The sequence below is a fragment of the Xyrauchen texanus genome, chromosome 3 (genome assembly GCF_025860055.1).
Source record: "Xyrauchen texanus isolate HMW12.3.18 chromosome 3, RBS_HiC_50CHRs, whole genome shotgun sequence".
NCBI classification, from domain to species: domain Eukaryota; kingdom Metazoa; phylum Chordata; class Actinopteri; order Cypriniformes; family Catostomidae; genus Xyrauchen; species Xyrauchen texanus.
In genome coordinates, this window is record NC_068278.1 from 59,798,756 (window position 1) to 59,823,755 (window position 25,000).

A 25,000-nucleotide genomic window follows, 5' to 3' on the forward strand; every position below is an offset into this window, starting at 1 on the left:
TCTCTGATTGGCTGTCAGGACAGACGCTTTGTGTGTCTGATCTCTGATTGGCTGTCAGGACAGACGCTTTGTGTGTCTGATCTCTGATTGGCTGTCAGGAATGACGCTTTGTCTGTCTGATCTCTGATTGGCTGTCAGGAAAGACACTATGTGTGTCTGATCTCTGATTGGCTGTCAGGAAAGACACTATGTGTGTCTGATTGGCTGTCAGGAAAGACACTATGTGTGTCTGATTGGCTGTCAGGAAAGACACTATGTGTGTCTGATTGGCTGTCAGGAAAGACACTTGTGTGTCTGATTGGCTGTCAGGAAAGACACTTGTGTGTCTGATTGGCTGTCAGGAAAGACACTTGTGTGTCTGATTGGCTGTCAGGAAAGACACTTGTGTGTCTGATGTCTGATTGGCTGTCAGGAAAGACACTATGTGTGTCTGATCTCTGATTGGCTGTCAGGAATGACACTTGTGTGTCTGATCTCTGATTGGCTGTCAGGAATGACACTTGTCTGTCTGATCTCTGATTGGCTGTCAGGAAAGACACTTGTGTGTCTGATGTCTGATTGGCTGTTGGGTTCTGGCAAGTGCTGATGTGGACTGTTTGGAAGGTTTCTATATTTTGTGCTATTTTTGTCTCACTTGTGTGACATTTAACATGAGCTCTAGAGTAGTTTTGAGACCCTCACAATATTCTGAACCGAAAACACACACCGCTCGAGGGTTTCACAATGAGATAAATCTTCCGGTTCTCCTCAGATATTGATGCATCTCATGTGACATGTCGGAAACCACAAGATTTGATTTAGTTCCTGTAGTTTTCAGAGCACTGTTTTAGTAATCGAGTGATAAACCGTGTTCATTTAATTCAAAGTAAATATTAACTTAATGTGCAATTTGTTTCAGGGATATTGAAAAATAAAAGAACATTAAATGCATTCATTGTTATATTGATGTGTGACTTTATGATCATTCAAAGAGCATTTTACATACACTAAGTTAACTGTGCCTTTAAGCAGCTTGGAAAATTCCAGAAAATGACATCAAGCCTTTAGAGAGGTGTGCTGAATTGGAGGTGTTCCTGTGGATGTATTTTACGGCCTTCCTTCAAACTCTGTGTCAGATTGCTTGACATCACGGGAAAGCAAAAGAAATCAGACACAAAATAAATAAAAGGTGGACCTCCAGAAGTCTGGTTCATCCTTGGGAGCAATTTCCAAACACCTGAAGGTGCCACGTTCATCTGTACAAACAATAGTACACAAGTATAAACACCATGTGACCACACAGTCGTCACACCGCTCAGGAAGGAGACGCATTCTGTCTCCTAGAGATGAATGTAGTTTGTGTGAAAAGTGCAAATCAATCCCAGAACAACAGCAAAGGACCTTGTGAACATGCTGGAGGAAACAGGTGGACGAGTATCTAGATCCACAGCAAAACCAGTCCTATATGGACATCACCTGAAAGGCTGCTCAGCAAGGAAGAAGCCGCTGCTCCAAAACCACCATAAACAAGCCAGACTACAGTTTGCAAGTGCACATGGGGACAAAGATCTGACTTTAGGAGAAATGTCCTCTGGTCTGATGAAACATATATTGAACTGTTTGGACATAATGACCATCGTTAAGTTTGGAGGAAAAAGGGTGAGGCTTGCAAGCCAAATATTAGCATGATTGTCCTCCCCCAGTACAAAATCTCCTGTATCGACCTCAACAGTCACAGTGAGCACAGACTCGTTCATGTTTACTGGAGTTTTGGTGGTGGTGGCGGCGTAGTGGGCTAAAGCACATAACTGGTAATCAGGAGGTTGCTGGTTCGATCCCCACAGTCACCACCATTGTGTCCTTGAGGAAGACACTTAACTCCAGGTTGCTCCGGGCGGATTGTCCCTGTAATAAATGCACAGTAAGTCATTTTGGATAAAAGCATCTGCCAAATGCATAAAAATGTCAAATGTAGTCAAAAGGGTACAACTTGACACGAAACAGCTAATTGCAACAAAAGATAAATAATACTACAAAAGAGCTAAAACATCTATGAATTAATAATATCAAAACGGGACTTTTATTATGAAAGCATGCGATATCAAAACGGGACTTTTATTATGAAAACAAGCGATATCAAAACGGGACTTTTATTATGAAAACATGCGATATCAAAACGGGACTTTTATTATGAAAACAAGCGATATCAAAACGGGACTTTTATTATGAAAACATGCGATATCAAAACGGGACTTTTATTATGAAATCACGATCGCCAGATGAATCCAGTTCAACACACTTGGGTCAATCGTCCATGACAAGCGATCATTAAAAACATCCAATCGCACTTTTTGTCCATAAAAGTGATAAATGTGAGAAATTTTGATATATTCTCCATTGTTTACATGAGATCTCACCTTCATCATCGTTCTTCATCAAACTGCAATCTGAGCAGCGTTCATGTTGTAAAACTGTTTATGATCTGATATATTAGAGTCTCATAAACAAAACCAGCCGATCTCCAAAGTCTGTTTTTAAAAATGTGGAGTAGTTTTATTCATAATAGTCGAGCAGTGCCGTCAGATTTAGTGCCGTCTTGAGAGGCGGAGCTTAATTTTACTCTGAACACTTCCAGAGATTTTACAGAGATTAAAGCTGCAGGAACTCATTTATTATTAAATCATCTTCAGATTAGAAACGAAACTTCTTTAGACTCGTGACTTTGAGAACTTTGTATTTCTGGGGTGTCTTGCCACTTTTATTATTGTTTATTTAGATTATAAAAACATGTTCAGCACAAAATATTTCCATTACTATAAACTTCAGCTTCTCTAACTTTAATAAATAACAACAGATATTAATTGTGAAACATGTGAAATAAAGCCCAAAGCGTCTCTTTCAAAAGATGCTACACCTGTGTCCAAACTCCAAAGTGTCCCGTAAATACAAGCATTTCAGTTCAGGACATTTTCATGGTTTGTGCTCAAAAAGGGGCGTTCATCAACAGGTTAATGTTGTGTTTCTCTCTCTCTCTCGTAGTTCTTGCGGGTAACGAAGCATTATCTGCCTCACCTGGCGCGTTTGTGTCTGATCAGCACGTTTCTGGAGGACGGCATACGCATGTGGTTTCAGTGGAACGAGCAGCGGGATTACATCGAGGCCACGTGGAGCTGCGGATATTTCCTCGCCACATGTTTCGTGCTGCTCAATCTCATTGGACAGATCGGTGCGACGGATTTATTTATATAGCTGCCAGATTTAAGCTTATAGATCTTCTGACTCTTTAATGCGATGAATGTTGTGTTTTCTCACGCAGGTGGATGTGTCCTTGTTCTCAGTAGAAATTTCGTGCAGTATGCGTGCTTTGGATTATTCGGCATAATCGCACTACAGGTAAGAAACTAGACGGCATGCTTTTATGCGCAATATGTTTTTATGCATATAAATGATGCATTATTGCAGTCTGTAGTTGTTCATGTGTCTTCATCTTTTCAGACCGTCGCCTACAGTATTCTCTGGGATCTTAAATTCCTCATGAGGTGAGTTCTGTTGGATCAGTCTGTGTCATTGAGGATGTTCCGGATCGGTCATAACGGCTGTTTTCTGTTGTCCTCGTAGAAATATGGCTCTTGGTGGCGGGTTGTTGCTGCTGTTGGCGGAGTCGCGCTCGGAGGGGAAGAGCATGTTTGCGGGCGTGCCATCTGTGGGCGAGAGTTCTCCTAAACAGTACATGCAGCTTGGCGGGCGAGTTCTGCTGGTGTTGATGTTCATGACGCTGCTACACTTTGATTCCAGCTTCTTCTCTGTACGTTCGTCACTGTTATACACACCGAGACATAAAGTGTTACACGTATTCGCCGGCGGGACACGACAAAAAAATAGCGTCAAATTATTAACTACAGACTTGACACAATATATGTGTCGTTTGAAAGTTTAGAGGCTCTACTTTACAATGCATGTAGACATTATGAGCAAAACTGAACAAGTGCTTTAAAATTTGCAGATAAATCAGAAGTGTTACATTTTGATAATTTATTAAATTTGCACTGTATATATTATTGTAATCGGTCAAAACATCAAAGTGATCAAATATTCATGTGTCATATGTTGTTGGAAAGCTCTTAAAGAGTAAAATACAACCAGACTATGTTTTACTCACAGTCAAAAATATAGTGAGTAACAGCTAAATATATGTCTTTGACAATTATGTTGGTGGTACTTATATGCAAAAGCGCTTTGCATATAACTTCACAAAATATAAAGAGAACATAAAGCATCTCATATCATTATTTAGAGTCGGTGATTATCTTTCAAACGAGTCCACACACAAGATAATCAGATGTATAGATCATTAGATAATCCACATGAAGCACAATGTTACATATGACCACCAGGAGATGGCGCCAAATACACGACACAGACTCAATGATGACTCAAATGACACAGAATGAAACTCAATGTACATATTATTGCAGTCATCAAATATTCATGTGTCATATGTTGTTGTAAAGATCTCAAAGAGTAAAATACAACTAGACTATTTGTTTTACTCAGACACAAATATAGTGAGTAACAGCTAAATATATGTCTTTGACAATTATGCTAGTGTTGCTTAAATGCTGTTTTCACTTATAACTTCACTTAAATAAACTGAACATAAAGATTCACATATTATTTAGAGTCTGTGATTATCTTTCAATCGAGTCCACACACAAGATAATCAGATGTATAGATCATTAGATAATCCACATGAAGCACAATGTTACATATGACCACCAGGAGATGGCGCCAAATACACGACACAGACTCAATGATGACTCAAATGACACAGAATGAAACTCAATGTACATATTATTGCAGTCATCAAATATTCATGCATCATATGTTGTTGTAAAGATCTCAAAGAGTAAAATACAACTAGACTATTTGTTTTACTCAGACACAAATATAGTGAGTAACAGCTAAATATATGTCTTTGGCAATTATGCTAGTGTTGCTTAAATGCTGTTTTCACTTATAACTTCACTTAAATAAACTGAACATAAAGATTCACATATTATTTAGAGTCTGTGATTATCTTTCAATCGAGTCCACACACAAGATAATCAGATGTATAGATCATTAGATAATCCACATGAAGCACAATGTTACATATGACCACCAGGAGATGGCGCCAAATACACGACACAGACTTCAATGATGACTCAAATGACACAGAATGAAACTCATTCTGTGAAATCTCATGACTAAAATCATGTCTGCATGCTATGCAAACCTTTAGTCATTGTTGTGTTTGCATGTGTAATTAGTTCTTATGTACAATTATTATCTTTTATTTGTTTGGAGATGTTTTTGGACACTATGATACATTATATTTGTAATGTTGGAACTTTTGATCGCCTTATTGTATCGACACAAAAATGGTCTCAGATACAGAAGACATGGGGATACAGAAGACATGATTGGGAACAAAACAAAGTTTTTCAGAGCCGCCTTATCAACACCCAGTGATTATATAAATGTCAAATAAGAAAAAAAATAACATTTTGGCTCCATTTTTATGTGATTTTTTTTTAACGTTTTATTGAGACATTAAATGTTGCGCTGACATATTTAGAAAAGAGAGACAGTCTGACTTGTTCAGAGTTGTTGCGGCATAGTTTTATGGACCGCCTACTTTGACCGATACTGTCAGGCGACCAATCATTTGATCAATCAAAAATCAATAATACCACAAAAGTAGACCAGCAATAATAAAAGTCCCGTTTTGATATCGCGTGTTTTCATAATAAAAGTCCCGTTTTGATATCGCGTGTTTTCATAATAAAAGTCCCGTTTTGATATCGCGTGTTTTCATAATAAAAGTCCCGTTTTGATATCGCGCGTTTTCATAATAAAAGTCCCGTTTTGATATCGCGCGTTTTCATAATAAAAGTCCCGTTTTGATATCGCGCGTTTTCATAATAAAAGTCCCGTTTTGATATCGCGCGTTTTCATAATAAAAGTCCCGTTTTGATATCGCGTGATTTCATAATAAAAGTCCCGTTATGATATCGCGTGTTTTCATAATAAAAGTCCCGTTTTGATATTGTGCGTTTTCATAATAAAAGTCCCGTTTTGATATCGCGCATTTTCATAATAAAAGTCCCGTTTTGATATTATTAATTCATAGATGTTTTAGCTCGTTTGTAGTATTATTTATCTTTTTTTCCATTAATTACAAACCCAAAATCGTATATTTTAAAACCCGACCCGAACCTGAACCTTACTGACATTCAAAAATATATATGCGAGCCTGTTTTTAAGATTTATGCATTTCAACTTCATCATTTTGAATTTGAGTTTAACAAAAATTTTATTCATAAAACTTAAAATATTATCTGCGCTTCAGGTAATTACACAAATGGTTGGAGGAACCAAAACATGCACTTTTACAATAATCGACAATGTATAAACGCGTAGCAACGGTAACTAAGCGTGGGCGGGGCGGGACGTAACAAAGGGTCAGTTCAGCAGAGGTTGCAGCTTTGTTTTAAACAAGCTCTTCATCTCCTTTTGAACATGCATTTAGCACAAACATTGTCAAAACGAATAATCGCCCATTTGTTTACCTGAAACCGTCCGTCTGTTAACGAATGTTCTCTCCGTTCTCCTCCAGATTCTTCAGAACATGGTCGGAACGGCCCTCATCATCCTGGTGGCCGTCGGCTTCAAGACCAAACTGGCGGCGCTCACCCTGGTTCTGTGGCTTCTCGCCGTCAACGTTTACTTCAACGCCTTCTGGACGGTCCCGGCGTACAAGCCCATGCACGACTTCCTGAAGTATGACTTCTTCCAGACCACATCGGTCATCGGAGGTCTGCTGCTCGTGGTCGCTCTCGGGCCAGGCGGTGTGTCTATGGACGAGAAGAAGAAGGAGTGGTGAGACGAACGCGTCCAACCGCGACTGTCGTTCAAATCACAGCCCAGGACGCAAAGCCCAGCAGCGCTCCCGAGTTACCCCCATCCGTCTGCGTCACACTTGTTCCTCTGTGTCTGTTACGTGCAATGTTAAATACTGGAGTTTTATTTACCTTTTATGTGTCCCTATGTTGCAGCAGTTCAGGAGATTACAACAAAAATGTAATAAACGGTCTGTGATTATACATTATACATTATGACATCACAGAACAAGCATCAAAACAGGGTTTCTGTGTCAAAGTGCAATGGAGAGATATAGATGTTAAATATGCGAACGTGACCCATTGATTGGCTGCCGAAATGAAGGTCGGGGACTGTGGCTCCTCCTCTTTGGTACATCAAGCTCAGCGACTTCTGTGGTTCTTCCTCCCTGTTCATCATCATCATCACCATCATCGTCATTCAGGACTGCGTTTGGCTAAGCGGACGTTAGCCGGTCAGTTTGGCGATGCGATCTTCAGTGGGCAGGTGTTGATGTTTTGGAGAGCCTAATGCACGAGACGGTTGATGTGCAGCGGAACCATCATTCGGACTTTCTGTACACGTCTCGGGCTCAAACCCGAGTTGGTCGTTTGTCTCGGATCACGGCAGTAAACGGGAACGTTTAGTGTATGTGAACGAAATTCCATTGTTTTACAAATCTACGCAGACTGAACAGATTTTGTATACTTCAACCTGAATTATTGTCTTGCTCAGTGTTTTTTGTTGATTCTAAAATAATAATAACTCGATATATTGATTTTTCAGAAGTTTATATTGTATTTTTGACTGTTTTCAGATCATGGCGGAGAAATAAAAAGCAAAACAAGTGACGAATTGTGTCGCAGCATTGCATCCCAATAAGAGTCATTGATCCTTTAATAAACAGTTTATTGAACGAATTGTTTCGAACTTTTAAAACGTAGCAACGGTAAAATAAAGGTAACACTTTACAATAAGGCTCCATTAACGTTAGGTATCATAAACAAACGATTCACCATACATTGTTTACAGCATTTATAAAATGTATCTTTGTAAATGTTGCATGTTCAAAGTGCTTTAATGTTAACAAATACAACATTTGATGTTAAAATTAAAATTAAAGGTACTGCGAGCATTTATATATGATTTTTTTTTTATGGAAAGGTATGCTAAAAATGTTCCTACTCCTGAGATATTATTGAAATAAGTGTTGTGGGATATCTCTCCGGTCTCTGTGACCGCTCTAGACTCTTTAAACGGCACAAATCGTGTTTGTTCTCATAGTATTGTAGCTGCAGTGAATTATTGAGGCTTAATGCCATTTTTATGCCATGTTGTTCATAACATTTGCCACTAGAGGGTGCTGTTTCACTGCGGTTGTTTTTAGCTTGTGTCTGTCCCAAGTGCACCGCACAAGCCCTCAAAAGTGAAGCCAAAACATCTCGATCGCCCCCCGGTGGCTGGTCCTAGTATAGGTCATAAGCCCCGCCTCCCCATGTTATTCAACGGGATGTGAGACCAACTAAACAATTAAATTACACTTCACATATCTTTTTTCCAAAGATAGTTTCTGTCATTTACTGTCGTTTCTATCACGTTGATGTCATTTCAAGTGTTTGTTTTCTAAATAAGTTTGTTTTTAGTTATTTGATGCTATAAAAACGGTGCTGTGACATCATGGTTGACAGCTGTGGTGAAGTAGTCACTGAAGCACCAACAGACTTTTTTCGGGATCTTCGGAGGACTGAGGAGATTGGAGTTTTAAATGTAATATCTAAATTTCTATAATTAATTATTTCACACCGTCAAAAGTGCAGGGGCGTGTGCTAGCGATTGATTCAGCGAGAGTGAGGGCGGGGCCTTGATTTCGCGGCTTTACTTCCTGCTCACTACTGCGCAGGTCTGGTCCCCCAGGGGCGTGGCTAATACAACGGCTCAGTTTGGTGGAAGTAGAACGGATAAAATCGCTCGCAGCACCTTTAACTGAAATTAATAAATGCTGTAAAATGATTGTTCATTGTTAGTTCATGATAACAAGTGGAACCTGATTGTAAAGTGTTATCAAAATAAAATAAAAGGTAAAAATAAAGATTGCAGGCACTTTATGCATTTCATTGATGTTCTGAATGCTAATAGAGTGCCGAAGTTATGACGTCACTTTGTAGGACAATTCTGAAGTTAGCGGCGCATGGGTTCCCTCGATCGAAAAGCTATGCATTTTCCCCATAGACTTTTGGAAAATCGCAAAAAATAAGATCTGTGTTCAACAAAGAGTTGTGACCCTTACACGTTTTGTCTATCAAGATAATATTTACAAGTTAATCCAAAATGTATACATTTTGAAGCCTAAATACAGCCGTCAGATATAAAATGCTAACGGTAGGCTATAAACGGACTACAGCACACCATGGTCGCGGATCAACGTCATCATCAAGCTTCCTCAAACTTTATTTAAAAACACGCTCGCTCATTATGATCTGCGCTGTGTATGAACACTTATCCACTTTCTCATGAGAAATATTGCCCATTCGTTTTTTCCAAAAATGTTAGAAACTAATTTTGTTTATGCGTGCTTCTCTGAGATTTTTTTTAAAAATCTTTTGTTAATGTTTTATTTATTCGTTTATTATTTTGTTAGTTTATATAAACCTTTATATTATTTTCTTTGTGATTAAGATTATTATGCCTGATCATTGTGCCCCAAATAAACTTTAAAGATTATCTTTCACTGTATTATGTTTGATTGTATGTTTGCATACCATTTGCTAATTCGCCAGAAAAAAACCCGCGATTTTACCATCTCATAAGCACTAACGTTAGCTATGGCCGTATCAATTTCCAATCTTATGTCCTTTTTCTTAGACGATAGAAAAACCATAGATCGAGGAGAGAACCACTATAAATCTGGACATGTAGAACAGTGCAGATTAGATGCTGGTTTACTTGCCGGTATTGTAAGGGCCAGCATGAGGGACAAGGTTTATCGAGTCTCGGTAAGTAAAACTAGGGAGAGATAGAGGAGTTATAATAGTGTTCTATGTATTTAAGATAACTATACAAATAACTGAAAGGTAAACTTCTAAGAACGTGAGGCTGAAACGCGGGCTAGTGAGAGATTTCCTATTTGTCATGATGACGTCTAAAGTCCCCGCCAAAGGATGAAGTCCCTTTTAGCAACTTGTTAGCAATCACCGTTTTTAAGACACAATAAAGTTTAAAAAACCACAAGCAGGTTATAACTGGTGTGTTTTATTTCATAGATCAAAACGTGAAAATATTTAGAGGCTTTGATAACCACAGACCTTATTTCAGGCGATTTAGCAAAAACCCATTCAAAAAACCCATAGACTTTAGGGCGAGGGAACCGGAAGTGCTAAAATGCTAACTCACTTCCGCGTTTTGGCCTACAAAGTGACGTCATAACTTCGGCACTTTATTGATTTTTATGTGTGTTTAGAAATTATATTTTGATGCCTGATGGTTCTTTTTATTTGACATGGCACTGAATAATTAACATATGTTTGTACCATGTTATTTACACTGTAAAAAAAAAAAAAAAAGGAAATATTTTTGTATTTTACAGTTCTGGAAAAGACTCGGAAATAATTCATTTTAAACTTAATTGAAAACTTGTTTTCTATAATAATAAAAAGAAAATATGATATTAATGATGCTCTAATCTTAAATATTTAATAAACTCTTAATGGGCTATTGTTTATAGAGTTTATGCTTATACCCGATATGAGAGCGAATCATTTTTTTAAGGCGAGTAGGTTCTTTTTAATGAATCGGTTCACAAATCGGACTGAATGATTCATTACGCGATGGGAGAAAGGTGCCACTGGTTGTTCCTGGAAGGACACTCGGCCTTAGAGGCTCCATGTGGTTTAGGGCGGGGTTAGGGAATCGGCTGCCTCCCAGGAACAAACTGAGGCCCCTTTGTTCAATTAGCGCATACGTTTGCATTTAATGTTTTAAAGTCTTTATCGAGTTATTACAAACGACTATAACAGTCATGTGAACATCTAAGTTCGATTTGTTTCTCACGATTTTTAATTTCAAAATCTATTGTGCTGAGTTTGTGTACTCGTCAGGTTTTAAAAAGCAGCTGTTGGTTATTTAAACATGAACTGCGGGAAATTGATATGACTGGCTGAGTGCGGCAATTCTGGACACGCCCCTGATGCGGGGCGACGTCTGATTGGCTCATATGTCTATGAGGGGCGGAGCTGAAACGATATCAGACAGCACTCGCGCACAAGCAGACACACTGAATCTGAGCGCGTGTTTCAGATAATTTGATTTCCTGCTGTTTACTGTTGGTGAGTTTTTGCTTTTATTTGTCTTTTGCATATTAATAACTTAATAGATTTTTATAACGTGAACACTGATTTAAAATGACATTGTACTGATATTACAGTTAATGCTCATTTGATACTTAATTATTTCTGTAGGTGAAATAAAACTATGAATCATTTATTAACATTGAATTAAAAACTGCACCGTGTTTAAAGCAGTAATAATGAATGAAAATCTGTTGGTTGGTGTGAGTGGTTCAATCATTTATACACTGATGCTTTTAAACATCAAAGTGTTTGACCATCTCAGTATCATGAGCCTCAGTTCATATTATTTATTATGTGATTTAAATAGTGGAAATACAGATTGAATCATTTAATGGCACTGACATCAACATGCATGACTTGTCTGTTTAAGGAAGCCCAACAGGTGGATTTGTTAAAGATGTCAAAGGGCACAGTGGTCCTGGCGTACAGTGGTGGTCTGGACACTTCCTGTATCCTCGTGTGGCTCAAGGAAGAGGGTTATGAAGTCATCGCTTACCTGGTAATTACCAGATACACCGTCATGTACCAGTGACAATAAACATGTTTCATACATTCAGTATTGCATAATTGAATGTAAAATTACTCTGAAAGCATTTATATTATTATTATGTGTAAATCAAATAGGCGTATTATTAAATCAATAAGCCGATTATTAGCCAATGAAGATGGTTTATTGATGTGTCGAGCAGAGCCACATTTGGACTTTTGCAGACTTGCTTGCAAAGCGTTTTTCACTGTCTGCTCTCTGAAGAGAACACGCGGGCTTCATCACACACGTGCTGTTTTCGTTGTCTGATCCGTGTCTGTCCTCACACACTGAACGACAGCGTAAGCCCAGAACAACAATAGTGTGTTCATATATCGACTGTCAGGAACAATAGATCTGTGCTCAATAATCTGAGGCCCTGACTTCTGGACGGCTGTATGCTTTTTATTTTTTTAATGTATTTATTTTTTTAATTGATTACTTTAATAGGGCTACATTCAGAAACTTAGACATACAACTATGAGCCATATAATTATTTATATAAGACAGACAGGTAGAGAGCGAGAGACAGATAGACAGGTAGATAGACAGACAGACAGACAGACAGACATGAACATTAGACAGACAGGTAGAAAGAGAGACAGATAGATAGACAGACACACTGATGGGAAGACAGACAGACAGACAGACAGATAGATTGATAGATAGAAACGACAGACAGACAGATTAACAGACAGACAAGTTGAGAGAGAGAGAGAGAGAGAGAGAGAGAGAGAGAGAGACAGACAGACAGGTAGATAGAAAGACAGACAGACAGACAGGTAGAAAGAGAGAGACATACAGACAGACATGTAGATGATAGAGACAGACCATAGATAGATAAACGGGTAGACGTATAGACAGACAGATGTGTAGATGGATAGATGGTAGATTGATAGATAGATAAATACACAGACAGACAGGTAGACAGAGACAGATGATAGATACATAGAGACATATAGACTCACAGACAGACAGATGGGTTCATAGACAGACAGACAGACAGACAGATAGGCAGACACAGGTAGATAGAGATAGACAGACAGGTAGAGAGATAGATAGATAGATTCACAGATAGACAGACAAGTTGATAGATAGAGAGACCGACAGGTAGATAGAGACAAATGGATGGATGGACAGACATACAGACAGACATATAGATGAGACAGACGATAGATGGATAAACAGACAGACATATAGACAGACAGGCAGATAGATGGGTGGATAGATAGATAGAGAGAGAGAGAGAGAGAGAGAGAGAGAGAGAGAGAGAGAGAGAGAAAGAGACACACACAGACAGACAGGTAGAGCGAGACAAATGGATAGAGAAAGAGAGACAGACAGGTAGATGGAGAGGTAGACAGAGACAGATGATAGATACATAGAGAGACATATAGACTCACAGACAGACAGATGGGTTGATAGACTGACAGACAGACAGGTAGAGAGATAGACAGGTAGATATATCAATAGATTCATAGATAGTCACAGACAGACCCCCCCCCCCCCCTTTCTCGTCTCTGTATTTCAATATATTTCACAGTTCAGCAGTTGTTATTGTCCCTCAGTGTGTTTCAGTCACTGACCAGCAGGTGTCAGTAATCAAACAGAGACTTCCCCTTTAAAGGTGCGCTCGGTAATAGTTTCCTCATTAAAAATCTTTTGTTCACCAAGAAATGAATTATAATGTTAAAACATATGAATAAATCACGACCGCTCACATTAGATCCCAGTCGTGTCATTCACCTCTAGATTGGGAGTGTCACCTCATGGGGGCTGCCATGTTACAATCACATGACAAGACAAATGCATATAGGTGTCAGTGTAAATCCAAGAATCACCTCGTTGTGATGTTGCAGGCGAACATTGGCCAGGATGAGGACTTTGATGCCGCCCGGAAGAAAGCGGAGAAACTCGGAGCAAAGAAGGTAAAATCAAATCATTCACTCTCATTAATACACTAAATGCATTTAAACAGCTAATGTATGTTAGTCTTCATTTCTAGAAGAGCTTTATGAAAGAAATGTTTGTGTTCAGGTGTTTATTGAAGATCTGCGTTGTGAATTTGTGGAGGAGTTTATCTGGCCGTCAGTGCAGGCTAACGCCGTATATGAAGACCGTTATCTGCTCGGCACATCGATCGCCCGGCCGTGTATCGCCCGCCGACAGGTCCAGATCGCCCAACAGGAAGGAGCTCCGTTTGTTTCACACGGGGCCACAGGAAAGGTGCCACATTATATATTTGACTTTATATTGTATCTCATTTTATACACATTTGACAAAAGTTATATTTAGATCTTTAGTGGCGGAACATGCTTACGTTAAACATTTTTAGAAACTCTGCTGGTCTTTTGCCACTAGAGGGACACAGATGTCTCAGGATTGAGTGATTTGAATGAGATTTCATGTAGGAACGTCTGCCATCATTTCCAGTGGACATGGACTGAATCTGATGAACACACGACAGGCCAAAGGTTTTAATTTGGTCAATAATTGGCTGATAAATATCAGTGCATCCCTGTCATCAGTTAAAAGTGTGTCTGCTTTAGAAGTGGATACATTTAAAGATTGTAACACCAACTGCGAATGATGCTTGAATCTAATCTGATGTGTTAAAATAATTGTTACTTTAAGAAGCCCTTGATGATTTAAATTTAAAAGTATTTTCTGTTCAATTTTGGAACGGCCAATTCGCACTACTTGGTAGGTCCTCATGGTGGCGCAATTACTCCCTTCAATCCGGGTGGTGGAGGACGAGTCTCAGTTGTCTCCGCTTCTGAGACCGTCAATCGGCGCATCTTATCATGTGACTCGTTGTGCGTGACACCGGAGACTCACAGCATGTGGAGACTCATGCTACTCTCCACGATCCAAACACAACTCACCACACGCCCCATTGAGAGAACAACTAATCACCACCACGAGGAGGTTACCCCATGTGACTCTACCCTCCCTAGCAACCAGGCCAATTTGGTTAACCCATGTGACTCTACCCTCCCTAGCAACCGGGCCAATTTCGTTACCCCATGTGACTCTACCCTCCCTAGCAACCAGGCCAATTTGGTTGCTTGGGAGAGCTGACTGGAGTCACTCTGCACGCCCTTGGATTCCCCCGTATTATTAACAATTTGTATTGATGCCACTCAACCAATTAAATAAACATACCAGAAAATGCAGAATCAAATTATATCAAATTAAACCCTTACCCACACACACGCATACACACACGCACACATACATACACGCATGCACGCACACACACACGCATACACGCACACATGCATACACGCACGCACGCATACACGCACGCACGCACACATACATACATACACGCACGCACGCATACACGCACACATACATGCACGCACACGCACGCATACACACGCATACACATACACGCATGCATACGCACACACACGCATACACACGCACACATACACACACGCGCACGCACACACATGCACACACACACACAAACACGCACCCCAGGGGTCATAAATATTTAGAAACATAAAAAAAAAACCATAAAAGTATACTTTCAAAAAACAATAAAAGAAATTGCACAGGCACATTTAAAACTACAGATCCCTCTCCACTGTCCCTCCCCAAGAGCCTTCAAAAAAGGCCAAATATCTGCCCCATTTTTTTTTTTATCAAATAATCCCAAATTGCCAGATAAAACTCTGAACCCTCAACCAAGATTCTTGGATCTTCACACACCACCAAAAAACATGGGTTGTTCAATTGAAGTTAATTAAGTTTAGGGATAGGATAGGTTAGTTTAGGTTTAGGGGTAGGCTTAGGTATAGGTTGGGGTAGGATAGGTTAGTTTAGGTTTAGGTATAGGTTAGGGTAGGATAGGGATATGATAGGTTAGATTAGGTAGTTTAGGGTTAGGATAGGTTAGTTTAGGTTTAGTGGTAGGGTAGATTTAGGGATAGGATGGGTTAGTTTAGGGATAGGGTAGGGTTAGGTAAGTTGAGTTCAGGGATAGGGTAGGTTTAGGGATAGGTTAGTTTAGGTTTAGGGGTAGGTTAGTTTAGGTTTAGGGGTAGGTTAGTTTAGGTTTAGGGGTAGGTTAGTTTAGGTTTAGGGATAGGTTAGGTTAGTTTAGGGATAGGTTAGGTTAGTTTAGGGATGGGGTAGGTTTAGGGTTAGTTTAGGTTTAGGGGTAGGTTAGTTTAGGTTTAGGGGTAGGTTAGTTTAGGTTTAGGGGTGGGTTAGTTTAGGGATAGGGTAGGTTTAGGGACAGGATAGGTTAGTTTAGGGATAGGTTAGGGTAGGATAGGGATATAATAGGTTAGATTAGGTAGTTTAGGGTTAGGATAGGTTAGTTTAGGTTTAGGGGTAGGGTAGATTTAGGGATAGGATGGGTTAGTATAGGGATAGTTTAGGGATAGGGTAGGTTTAGGGATAGGGTAGGTTTAGGGATAGGTTAGTTTAGGTTAGGGTAGGATAGGGTAGGTTAGTTTAGGTTTAGGGTTAGGTTAGTTTAGGGATAGGTTAGTTTAGGTTTAGGGATAGGGTAGGATAGTTTAGGTTTAGGGTTAGGTTAGTTTAGGGATAGGTTAGTTTAGGTTTAGGGATAGGTTAGGTTAGTTTAGGGGTAGGGTAGGTTTAGGGACAGGATATGATAGGTTAGTTTAGGTTTAGGGATAGGGATAGGTTAGTTTAGGGGTAGGTTTAGGGATAGGTTAGTTTAGGGGTAGGGTAGGTTTAGGGATAGGATAGGTTAGATTAGGTAGTTTAGGTTTAGGGATAGTATAGGGATAGGATAGGTTCGTTTAGGTTTAGGAATAGTTTAGGTTTAGGGGTAGGTTTGGGTATAGGTTAGGGTAGGATAGTGTAGGTTAGTTTAGGGATAGGTTAGGGTATGGTATGGTAGGGTAGGTTTAGGGATAGGATAGGTTAGTTTAGGGATAGGTTTAGGTATAGGTTAGGATAGGGTAGGTTAGTTTAGGTTTAGGGTATGTTAGAGTAGGTTAGGATAGGTTAGTTTAGGTTTAGGGATAGGATAGGTTAGTTTATGGATAGGTTAGTTTAGGGGTAGGTTAGATTAGGTAGTTTAGGGTTAGGATAGGTTAGTTTAGGTTTAGGGATAGTATAGGGATAGGATAGGTTCGTTTAGGGATAGTTTAGGGGTAGGTTTGGGTATAGGTTAAGGTAGGATCGTGTAGGTTAGTTTAGGGATAGGTTAGGGTAGGTTTAGGGATAGGATAGGTTAGTTTAGGGATAGGTTTAGGTATAGGTTAGGATAGGGTAGGTTAGTTTAGGTTTAGGGCTAGGTTTAGGTATAGGTTAGGGTAGGATAGGATAGGTTAGGTTAGTTTAGGATTAGGATAGGTTAGTTTAGGTTTAGGGATAGTATAGGGATAGGATAGGTTCGTTTAGGGATAGTTTAGGTTTAGGGGTAGGTTTGGGTATAGGTTAAGGTAGGATAGTGTAGGTTAGTTTAGGGATAGGTTAGGGTAGGTTTAGGGATAGGATAGGTTAGTTTAGGGATAGGTTTAGGTATAGGTTAGGGTAGGGTAGGTTAGGTTAGTTTAGGTTTAGGGATAGGATAGGTTAGTTTATGGATAGGTTAAGTATGTTTAGGGATAGGTTAGGGTAGGTTTAGGGATCGGTTAGTTTAGGTTTAGGGCTAGGTTTAGGTATAGGTTAGGGTAGGATAGGTTAGGTTAGTTTAGGATTAGGATAGGTTAGTTTAGGTTTAGGGATAGAATAGGTTAGTTTATGGATAGGGTAGGTTAGTTTAGGGATAGGTTAGGTTAGGTTTAGGGGTAGGTTTAGGTATAGGTTAGGGTAGGATAGGGTAGGTTAGTTTAGGTTTAGGGATATTTTAGGTTTAGGGGTAGGTTTGGGTATAGGTTAGGTTAGGTTAGTTTAGGGCTAGGGATAGGTTAGGGTAGGTTTAGGGATAGGGATAGAATAGGTTAGTTTAGGTATAGGGGTAGGTTTAGGTATAGGTTAGGTTAGTTTAGGTTTAGGGATAGTTTAGGGTATGTTAGAGTAGGTTAGTTTAGGATTAGGATAGGTTAGTTTAGGTTTAGGGATAGGATAGGTTAGTTTAGGGGTAGGGTAGGTTTAGGGATAGGGATATGATAGGTTAGATTAGGTAGTTTAGGGTTAGGATAGGTTAGTTTAGGGATAGGTTAGTTTAGGGGTAGGGTAGGTTTAGGGATAGGATTAGGTAGATTAGGTAGTTTAGGGTTAGGATAGGTAGGTTTAGGGATAAGGATAGGATAGGTTTGTTTAGGTTTAGGGGTAGGTTTGGGTATAGGTTAGGGTAGGATAGTGTAGGGATAGGTTAGGGTATGGTAGGGTAGGTTTAGGGATAGGATAGGTTAGTTTAGGTTTAGGTATAGTTTAGGAACAGGGATAGGTTAGTTTAGGGACAGGGATAGGTTAGTTTAGGGACAGGGATAGGTTAGATTAGGTTTAGGTATAGGGTAGGATAGGTTAGTTTAGGGACAGGGATGGGTTAGATTAGGTAGTTTAGGTTAGGTTATGTTATTGTAGTTTAGGTTAAGGTTAGTTGTGCAACGTAAAAAAAACTCCATTAGAAGTTTGTTAATTGAGAACATTGGGAGAAACCAGGTTCAGCTGTGGCCTAAGAAGTATTTTTATTTGTATTTTTTATCAGGGGAATGACCAAATTCGGTTTGAGCTGACGTGTTATGCACTCTACCCTCAAGTGAAGGTGAGATATGATGATCAGAATTCATCGATTAAAATCATCTAAGACTATGAATCAGTTTCAATTTCTATCAGTTTCTGAACCGCCTACTCTCCTGTCAATCATCAGATCATCGCTCCATGGAGGATTCCAGAATTTTTCAACCGTTTCCGTGGCAGAAAAGACCTGATGGAGTATGCAGAGGTGCAGTATTATGAGAGAGAGAGAGAGAGAGAGAGAGAGAGAGAGAGAGAAAAATCCAGCTGACATTGATTCAGATTTGCAGCATTAATCTCACATTTCCTAAGAAACCTCTGTAATGTGTTTAACTCCCTTAAATCTTACAAAACACACACCCCATGTTGATTGACTCACACCACTAGGTGGCGTTAGATGAATGTCTCTGTTCTTATTTTCTACACTCAGAAACATGGTATTCCTGTACCGGTCACTCCGAAAGCGCCATGGAGTATGGATGCTAATCTCATGCACATCAGGTGAATAAATGAAACCTTTACACTTATTAAATGTGATAGTCTGAATAATGTTTCTCATCTGTTTTTCTTGACTGTTGTAATTGCTCAAAAGACTGAGTAAAAATGTGTCTCTTCAAATACAGCTATGAGTCTGGAATTCTCGAGAATCCCAAGGTAAGAGATCACCTGACCGCTCACATATGGAGAAATCATTTCAGTGGGAATAGCCACAATTTTCCTGCATAAGTATTTTGGTTAACATCACTAATATTCATTAATTTACACCCAGACAAACACTGATCGTACAGGTGACCTCTGTGACCCAGGTCATCACCCTCGTCCCTTAAAACACATTTCGTGTCTCTGGTTTCATGGTCTGTTGTGGTCCTGGGAAGCGTCGAGGACACACAAACACTGACCTGTCATCGGAGTGCACCGCACTCATTTCTGATTTCATGGGAGCGGGTACGAGTGGGCGAGTTTGACCCAGCGGGCCTCTCGAGTGCCGGGCTCTTCAGCCGAGGCCATTGTTTGTCCCGGACCGCGACGTGTGGGGGGGAAACGCTTCAATGAGACACTTGAGACGTCACCATTAACACTGTCATTCCTTTACACTGTGCAGGAACAAGATTCATCCAAACTAATATAACAGCAATAATGTTTTATATGATGGTTATAATTCAGCCGTGTTGCTTTTTCTCAGCTTCATTATTTATTATTGCATATGATGTCATTATGGTAAATATAATTCGTTAGATTGATTTTGTAAGTTTATGTCTCCTCTTGTCTTCTCTTCTAGACTCGTTTTGTCTCGTCTCTTCCCTTCTGTTAACTTCATGTGACGTGACGTCTTTTCTCATTTCAATTGGCCTCTTTTTTTTCTCATAGCATCTGGTCTCTTATCTCGTCTCGTCTCACCTGGTATCCTCTTATCTCGTCTCACGTGGTCTCTTCTTATCTCTTCTCATCTCACCTGGCCTCTTGTCTCGTCTCATCTAACCTGGCCGCCTCTTGTCTCGTCTCGTCTCACCTGGCCGCCTCTCGTCTCGTCTCACCTGGCCGCCTCTTGTCTCGTCTCGTCTCACCTGGCCGCCTCTTGTCTCGTCTCGTCTCACCTGGCCGCCTCTTGTCTCGTCTCGTCTCACCTGGCCGCCTCTTGTCTCGTCTCGTCTCACCTGGCCGCCTCTTGTCTCGTCTCGTCTCACCTGGCCGCCTCTTGTCTCGTCTCGTCTCACCTGGCCGCCTCGCTCGTCTCGTCTCACCTGGCCGCCTCTGCCTCGTCTCACCTGGCCGCCTCTCGTCTCGTCTCACCTGGCCGCCTCTTGTCTCGTCTCGTCTCACCTGGCCGCCTCTTGTCTCGTCTCACCTGGCCGCCTCTTGTCTCGTCTCACCTGGCCGCCTCTCGTCTCACCTGGCCGCCTCTCGTCTCGTCTCACCTGGCCGCCTCTCGTCTCGTCTCACCTGGCCGCCTCTCGTCTCGTCTCACCTGGCCGCCTCTCGTCTCGTCTCACCTGGTCTTGTGGTCTTGTCTGCTCTGCTCATATTTCGTCTCTTCTGTTCACTTCATGCGACGTCACATTTTTGTCCCATATCACCTGGACTATATTTTTCTTGTCTCATCTGGTCTCTTCTCTTCTGTTTTATCTTTTTATCTGCTTGTCTACATCTCGACTGCGTGCATTCATATTCTCCACTGTGTTTTACATGGATTATTGTATCAATCTCAAACAACTGCTGATTAGGAACCACATCGATCTCAAACCCTCACCGCTCAACAACAACAACAACAACAACCACCACCACCACCACCGGATCTCTTTCAACCAAAGCACTAATTGTAAATTTAAATTATTACAGGTCATAGTTTGACTGAAACCTGCTTAAACCGGATGAATATATTAGTTTAAATGAATCTACTCCAGGTTATTGTTATAAACATGAGCCTCGTCTGAAGGGTCGCGGAGGAGGTGTTGCTACAATTTACAGGACAGGTCTTTTCAACTAATAATGCTTAAAACATCAGATATAAATAAAAAAATCTCCATCGTCTTTTGCCTGACACAGGTACTGTATGTGGAAACTCTTTTCATGGAAGGAATGATGCTTATTTGACTTGGATTAAATTATCATTTATGTACCTGTGCATCTATATTACCTGTTAAAGTAGAAAAAAAAAATATATATATATATAATATAGGTGTTTTTATTCAACAGTTAGTGGTTGAATTACTTTATAAACCTTGACATTTTTAAGACCTTTCCACCCTTTTGAGTTAAAATGCTAATCATGCTCTCTTATCAGCTCTGTTTTCTCTTTCCAATTTACCAACAACTCCGACACTGTGATTTAAGCGTCACTTCCAATCCAGTGGTCAGATCTCACTGACACACGTCTCATCTCTTCACTCATTCATTCCCTCTCTTTGACAGTCATCCCCTCTCCTTCTCTTTCAACTCTGAGCTTTGATTGAAAGCAAATGAGGCATCTAACGCATGAAAAGAGAGAAATTTACTTGCTCTAAGTTCATGCGGCGACCGTCTTTCAGGATGGGCGCTCAGCCGTCTCACACGACAACAATATACGGCGAAGTGAATAAAGCAGCATAGCGAGCCGGGGACCGGTGACATGATGGTTCTGTTCACGGGCCATTTACCGCCAAATCTCTCTCTCTCTCTCTCTCTCTCTCTCTCTCTCTCTCTCTCTCTCTCTCTCTCTCTCTCTCTCTCTGTCTCTCTGTGTGTGTGGATTATTTCTACCTCTCCCTGTGTTTAAGGGTGATAGGGCAGGGCAACATACACCAGCAGGGGTTAGAATTGAAATTCATTGATCCCATCAGATTAAATCAACCCTGTTCCCTCTGTCGATCCCTGGAGAACTGAAGTGTGCTGAGCTGCACCTGATTTTCAAGGCTTTAGTGAAGTTTTTTTAGCCATTGTTAAACTCATGAGATCAGGTTTGCATGAACAGATATGCAGTTGATCAGGAAATGATCCTCAAACTCTGGCATTAATCATAAGAACAATCAAATTACTTTTGATCAGTGTTACTGTGGCATTATACATCTCTGGGTGTAAATAAGGCGGCTCTGAAAAACTACATCTGAGAATAATTTTGTGTTGATACGACAAAGCGATCAAAAGTTACAACATTACAAATATAATTGATCATAGTGTCCAAAAACATCTCCAAACAAATAAAAGATAATAATTGTACATAAGAACTAATTACACATGCAAACACAACAATGACTAAAGGTTTGCATAGCATGCACACATGATTTTAGTCATGAGATTTCACAGAATGAGTTTCATTCTGTGTCATTTGAGTCATCATTGAGTCTGTGTCGTGTATTTGGCGCCATCTCCTGGTGGTCATATGTAACATTGTGCTTCATGTGGATTATCTAATGATCTATACATCTGATTATCTTGTGTGTGGACTCGATTGAAAGATAATCACAGACTCTAAATAATATGTGAATCTTTATGTTCAGTTTATTTAAGTGAAGTTATAAGTGAAAACAGCATTTAAGCAACACTAGCATAATTGGCAAAGACATATATTTAGCTGTTACTCACTATATTTGTGTCTGAGTAAAACAAATAGTTTAGTTGTATTTTACTCAAGAGCTTTCCAACAACATATGACACATGAATATTTCATCAGTTTGACGTTTTTACTGATTTGACAATTATGCTAGTGTTGCTTATATGCCACATTTTCTCTTATAACTTTACAAAAAACATAAACGGAACACAAAATATCACACATGATTATTTAGAGTCTGTGATTATCTTTCAATGGAGTCCACACACAAGATAATCAGATGTATAGATCATTAGATAATCCACATGAAGCACAATGTTACATATGACCACCAGGAGATGGCGCCAAATACACGACACAGACTCAATGATGACTCAAATGACACAGAATGAAACTCATTCTGTGAAATCTCATGACTAAAATCATGTCTGCATGCTATGCAAACCTTTGTTCCGTTTATGTTTTGTGAAGTTATAAGCGAAAACGCTGCATATAAGCAACACTAACATAATTGTCAAAGACATATATTTAGCTGTTACTCGCTATATTTGTGTCTGTGAGTAAAACAAATAGTCTGGTTGTATTTTACTCTTTGAGATCTTTCCAACAACATATGACACATGGATATTTGATGATTTTGTTGTTTTTACGATTACAATAATATACAGTGTAAATTTAATAAATTATCAAAATACTTCTGATTTATCTGCAAACTTCAAAGCACTTTTTTCCAGATTTGGTCATAATGTTTATATGCATTGTAAAGCTTTTAAACTTTAAAACAATGCTTATTATGTGCCGCTCAAAACTATAGTTATTAATGTTATTAATATTTTGACAATTTATATTTTTTCTCGCAATAACCCTATCCCTAATCCGAGTATAAAGGGTTAAACCTGAGCATTTATCTGAGGAAAAATTATTTTTATTGAAATGCATCAATTTGAATGTACAAGCTTCAACCCGGGCAACACTGATCAAAAAATTATTTTAAATGTGATTTTAATGACCACAAATGCAATATTCAGCGATGTCCCATTGGTCAAGGTAAACCCTGTTGTCATAATGAAAACACTCTCGACATCATTGATTGTATGAAATGCAACAGGCTTTTGTTTACATGCTAAAATACTGGAGACTCTTGACTCGCCAAACAAACAGTGTTTTAGTCGTCATGCTCGCTAATTTACCCCTTTTAGACAGTTCCTCAAATGGCTTTTAAAGCCATTTCACCACATGTCTTATAGTTTTATCTCCGTACAGATTCTACTGAAGCAGAAAATAAAGTCTAGTTAAAGACTGACAGAGATTAGTTATCATATGATGATGTTTGTCTGGTAAAGGTTTCCATTTAAATGCACCCGGTGGTTATTTTGCATAGTTCCCTGCAATTTGCCTTCGCTCAGGACGCATCGACTGTCATCTCGCTGTAATCTCTGGTAATTGGCAGGTGGACCGCCATCTGATGGACACGCCCCCTCCCTTACACACACACGCACGCGGTGGGCGGGACATCACTGCTGTGGAAGTGCATATCTGTCTGGCATGAAGACTTGATGGATTTTCAAACCGTGTGGCATTTTGTTTGTGTTTTGCTCACATGCAAATAAATAAAGATGTTTTTCTTCTCAAAGTGAAGCACAATGTCACTCAAAACCATTTTTCGGCACAATATTTAATCAGAAATGGGACCTCAGCAGCACTTTAGCTCCGTGCTTCTCAACTGGTTTTACATTTGACAACCCAACAACACCAAAACACACAAAAGTAATCCAAAGTAATCCTCAATTCACCACAAATGTGTGACGTAAAGTCTTTGATTGCTCTTCACGTGTATCATTTTTGTAGACCACAATATCTAGACCAGAACATGATTTCTCTTATTTATTTACACACTCAGTGAAAATGAAGGTAAATGCACTGCAATGTTGATGACATAAAATTGAAACTGATGTTTTTCAGAATCACGCTCCTTCAGATCTTTACCAGATGACCAAGAACCCTGAAGAGTCACCTGATGAACCAGATGTGCTGGAGATCGAGTTCATTAAAGGTTAGTGTGTGTGTGTCATTGTGTATGGCACTTTTCATGAATAAGATATACATATGTGTCCCATTGATTTTTATGAAATTACTCACACAGCGTGACCAGTGTAGTCCGATTCCTGAATGAATGACTCTTATGAACCGGTTCTTTTGAATCTACAGAGTGATCAGTGTAGTCCGATTCCTGAACGAATGACTCTTATGAACCGGTTCTTTTGAATCTACAGAGTGATCAGTGTAGTCCGATTCCTGAATGAATGACTCTTATGAACCGGTTCTTTTGAATCTACAGAGTGATCAGTGTAGTCCGATTCCTGAACGAATGACTCTTATGAACCGGTTCTTTTGAATCTACAGAGTGATCAGTGTAGTCCGATTCCTGAATGAATGACTCTTATGAACCGGTTCTTTTGAATCTACAGCGTGAAACACAGAGTGACCAGTGTAGTCTGATTCCTGAACGAATGACTCTTATGAACAGGT

At 39.7% G+C, this 25,000-nt stretch overlaps 2 protein-coding genes across 2 annotated transcripts in view; both read left to right on the forward strand.

Moving 5' to 3' along the window:
- The window catches only part of LOC127625605 (surfeit locus protein 4), a 9,224-nt gene extending 1,444 nt beyond the window's left edge, over positions 1-7,780 (forward strand). Inside the window, exons 2-6 of the mRNA XM_052100891.1 lie at positions 3,019-3,205; positions 3,296-3,372; positions 3,475-3,518; positions 3,598-3,784; positions 6,638-7,780. Of these exons, the coding sequence (XP_051956851.1) occupies positions 3,019-3,205; positions 3,296-3,372; positions 3,475-3,518; positions 3,598-3,784; positions 6,638-6,904 (762 nt within the window). The 3' untranslated portion in view covers positions 6,905-7,780. The remainder of the gene's footprint in view (positions 1-3,018; positions 3,206-3,295; positions 3,373-3,474; positions 3,519-3,597; positions 3,785-6,637) is intronic.
- Positions 7,781-11,145: 3,365 nt separating this feature from the next.
- The window catches only part of LOC127625479 (argininosuccinate synthase), a 26,269-nt gene continuing 12,414 nt past the window's right edge, over positions 11,146-25,000 (forward strand). The window contains exons 1-9 of the mRNA XM_052100791.1: positions 11,146-11,222; positions 11,617-11,745; positions 13,632-13,700; positions 13,810-13,998; positions 18,416-18,472; positions 18,578-18,652; positions 18,875-18,945; positions 19,068-19,098; positions 24,434-24,524. Of these exons, the coding sequence (XP_051956751.1) occupies positions 11,644-11,745; positions 13,632-13,700; positions 13,810-13,998; positions 18,416-18,472; positions 18,578-18,652; positions 18,875-18,945; positions 19,068-19,098; positions 24,434-24,524 (685 nt within the window). The 5' untranslated portion in view covers positions 11,146-11,222; positions 11,617-11,643. The remainder of the gene's footprint in view (positions 11,223-11,616; positions 11,746-13,631; positions 13,701-13,809; positions 13,999-18,415; positions 18,473-18,577; positions 18,653-18,874; positions 18,946-19,067; positions 19,099-24,433; positions 24,525-25,000) is intronic.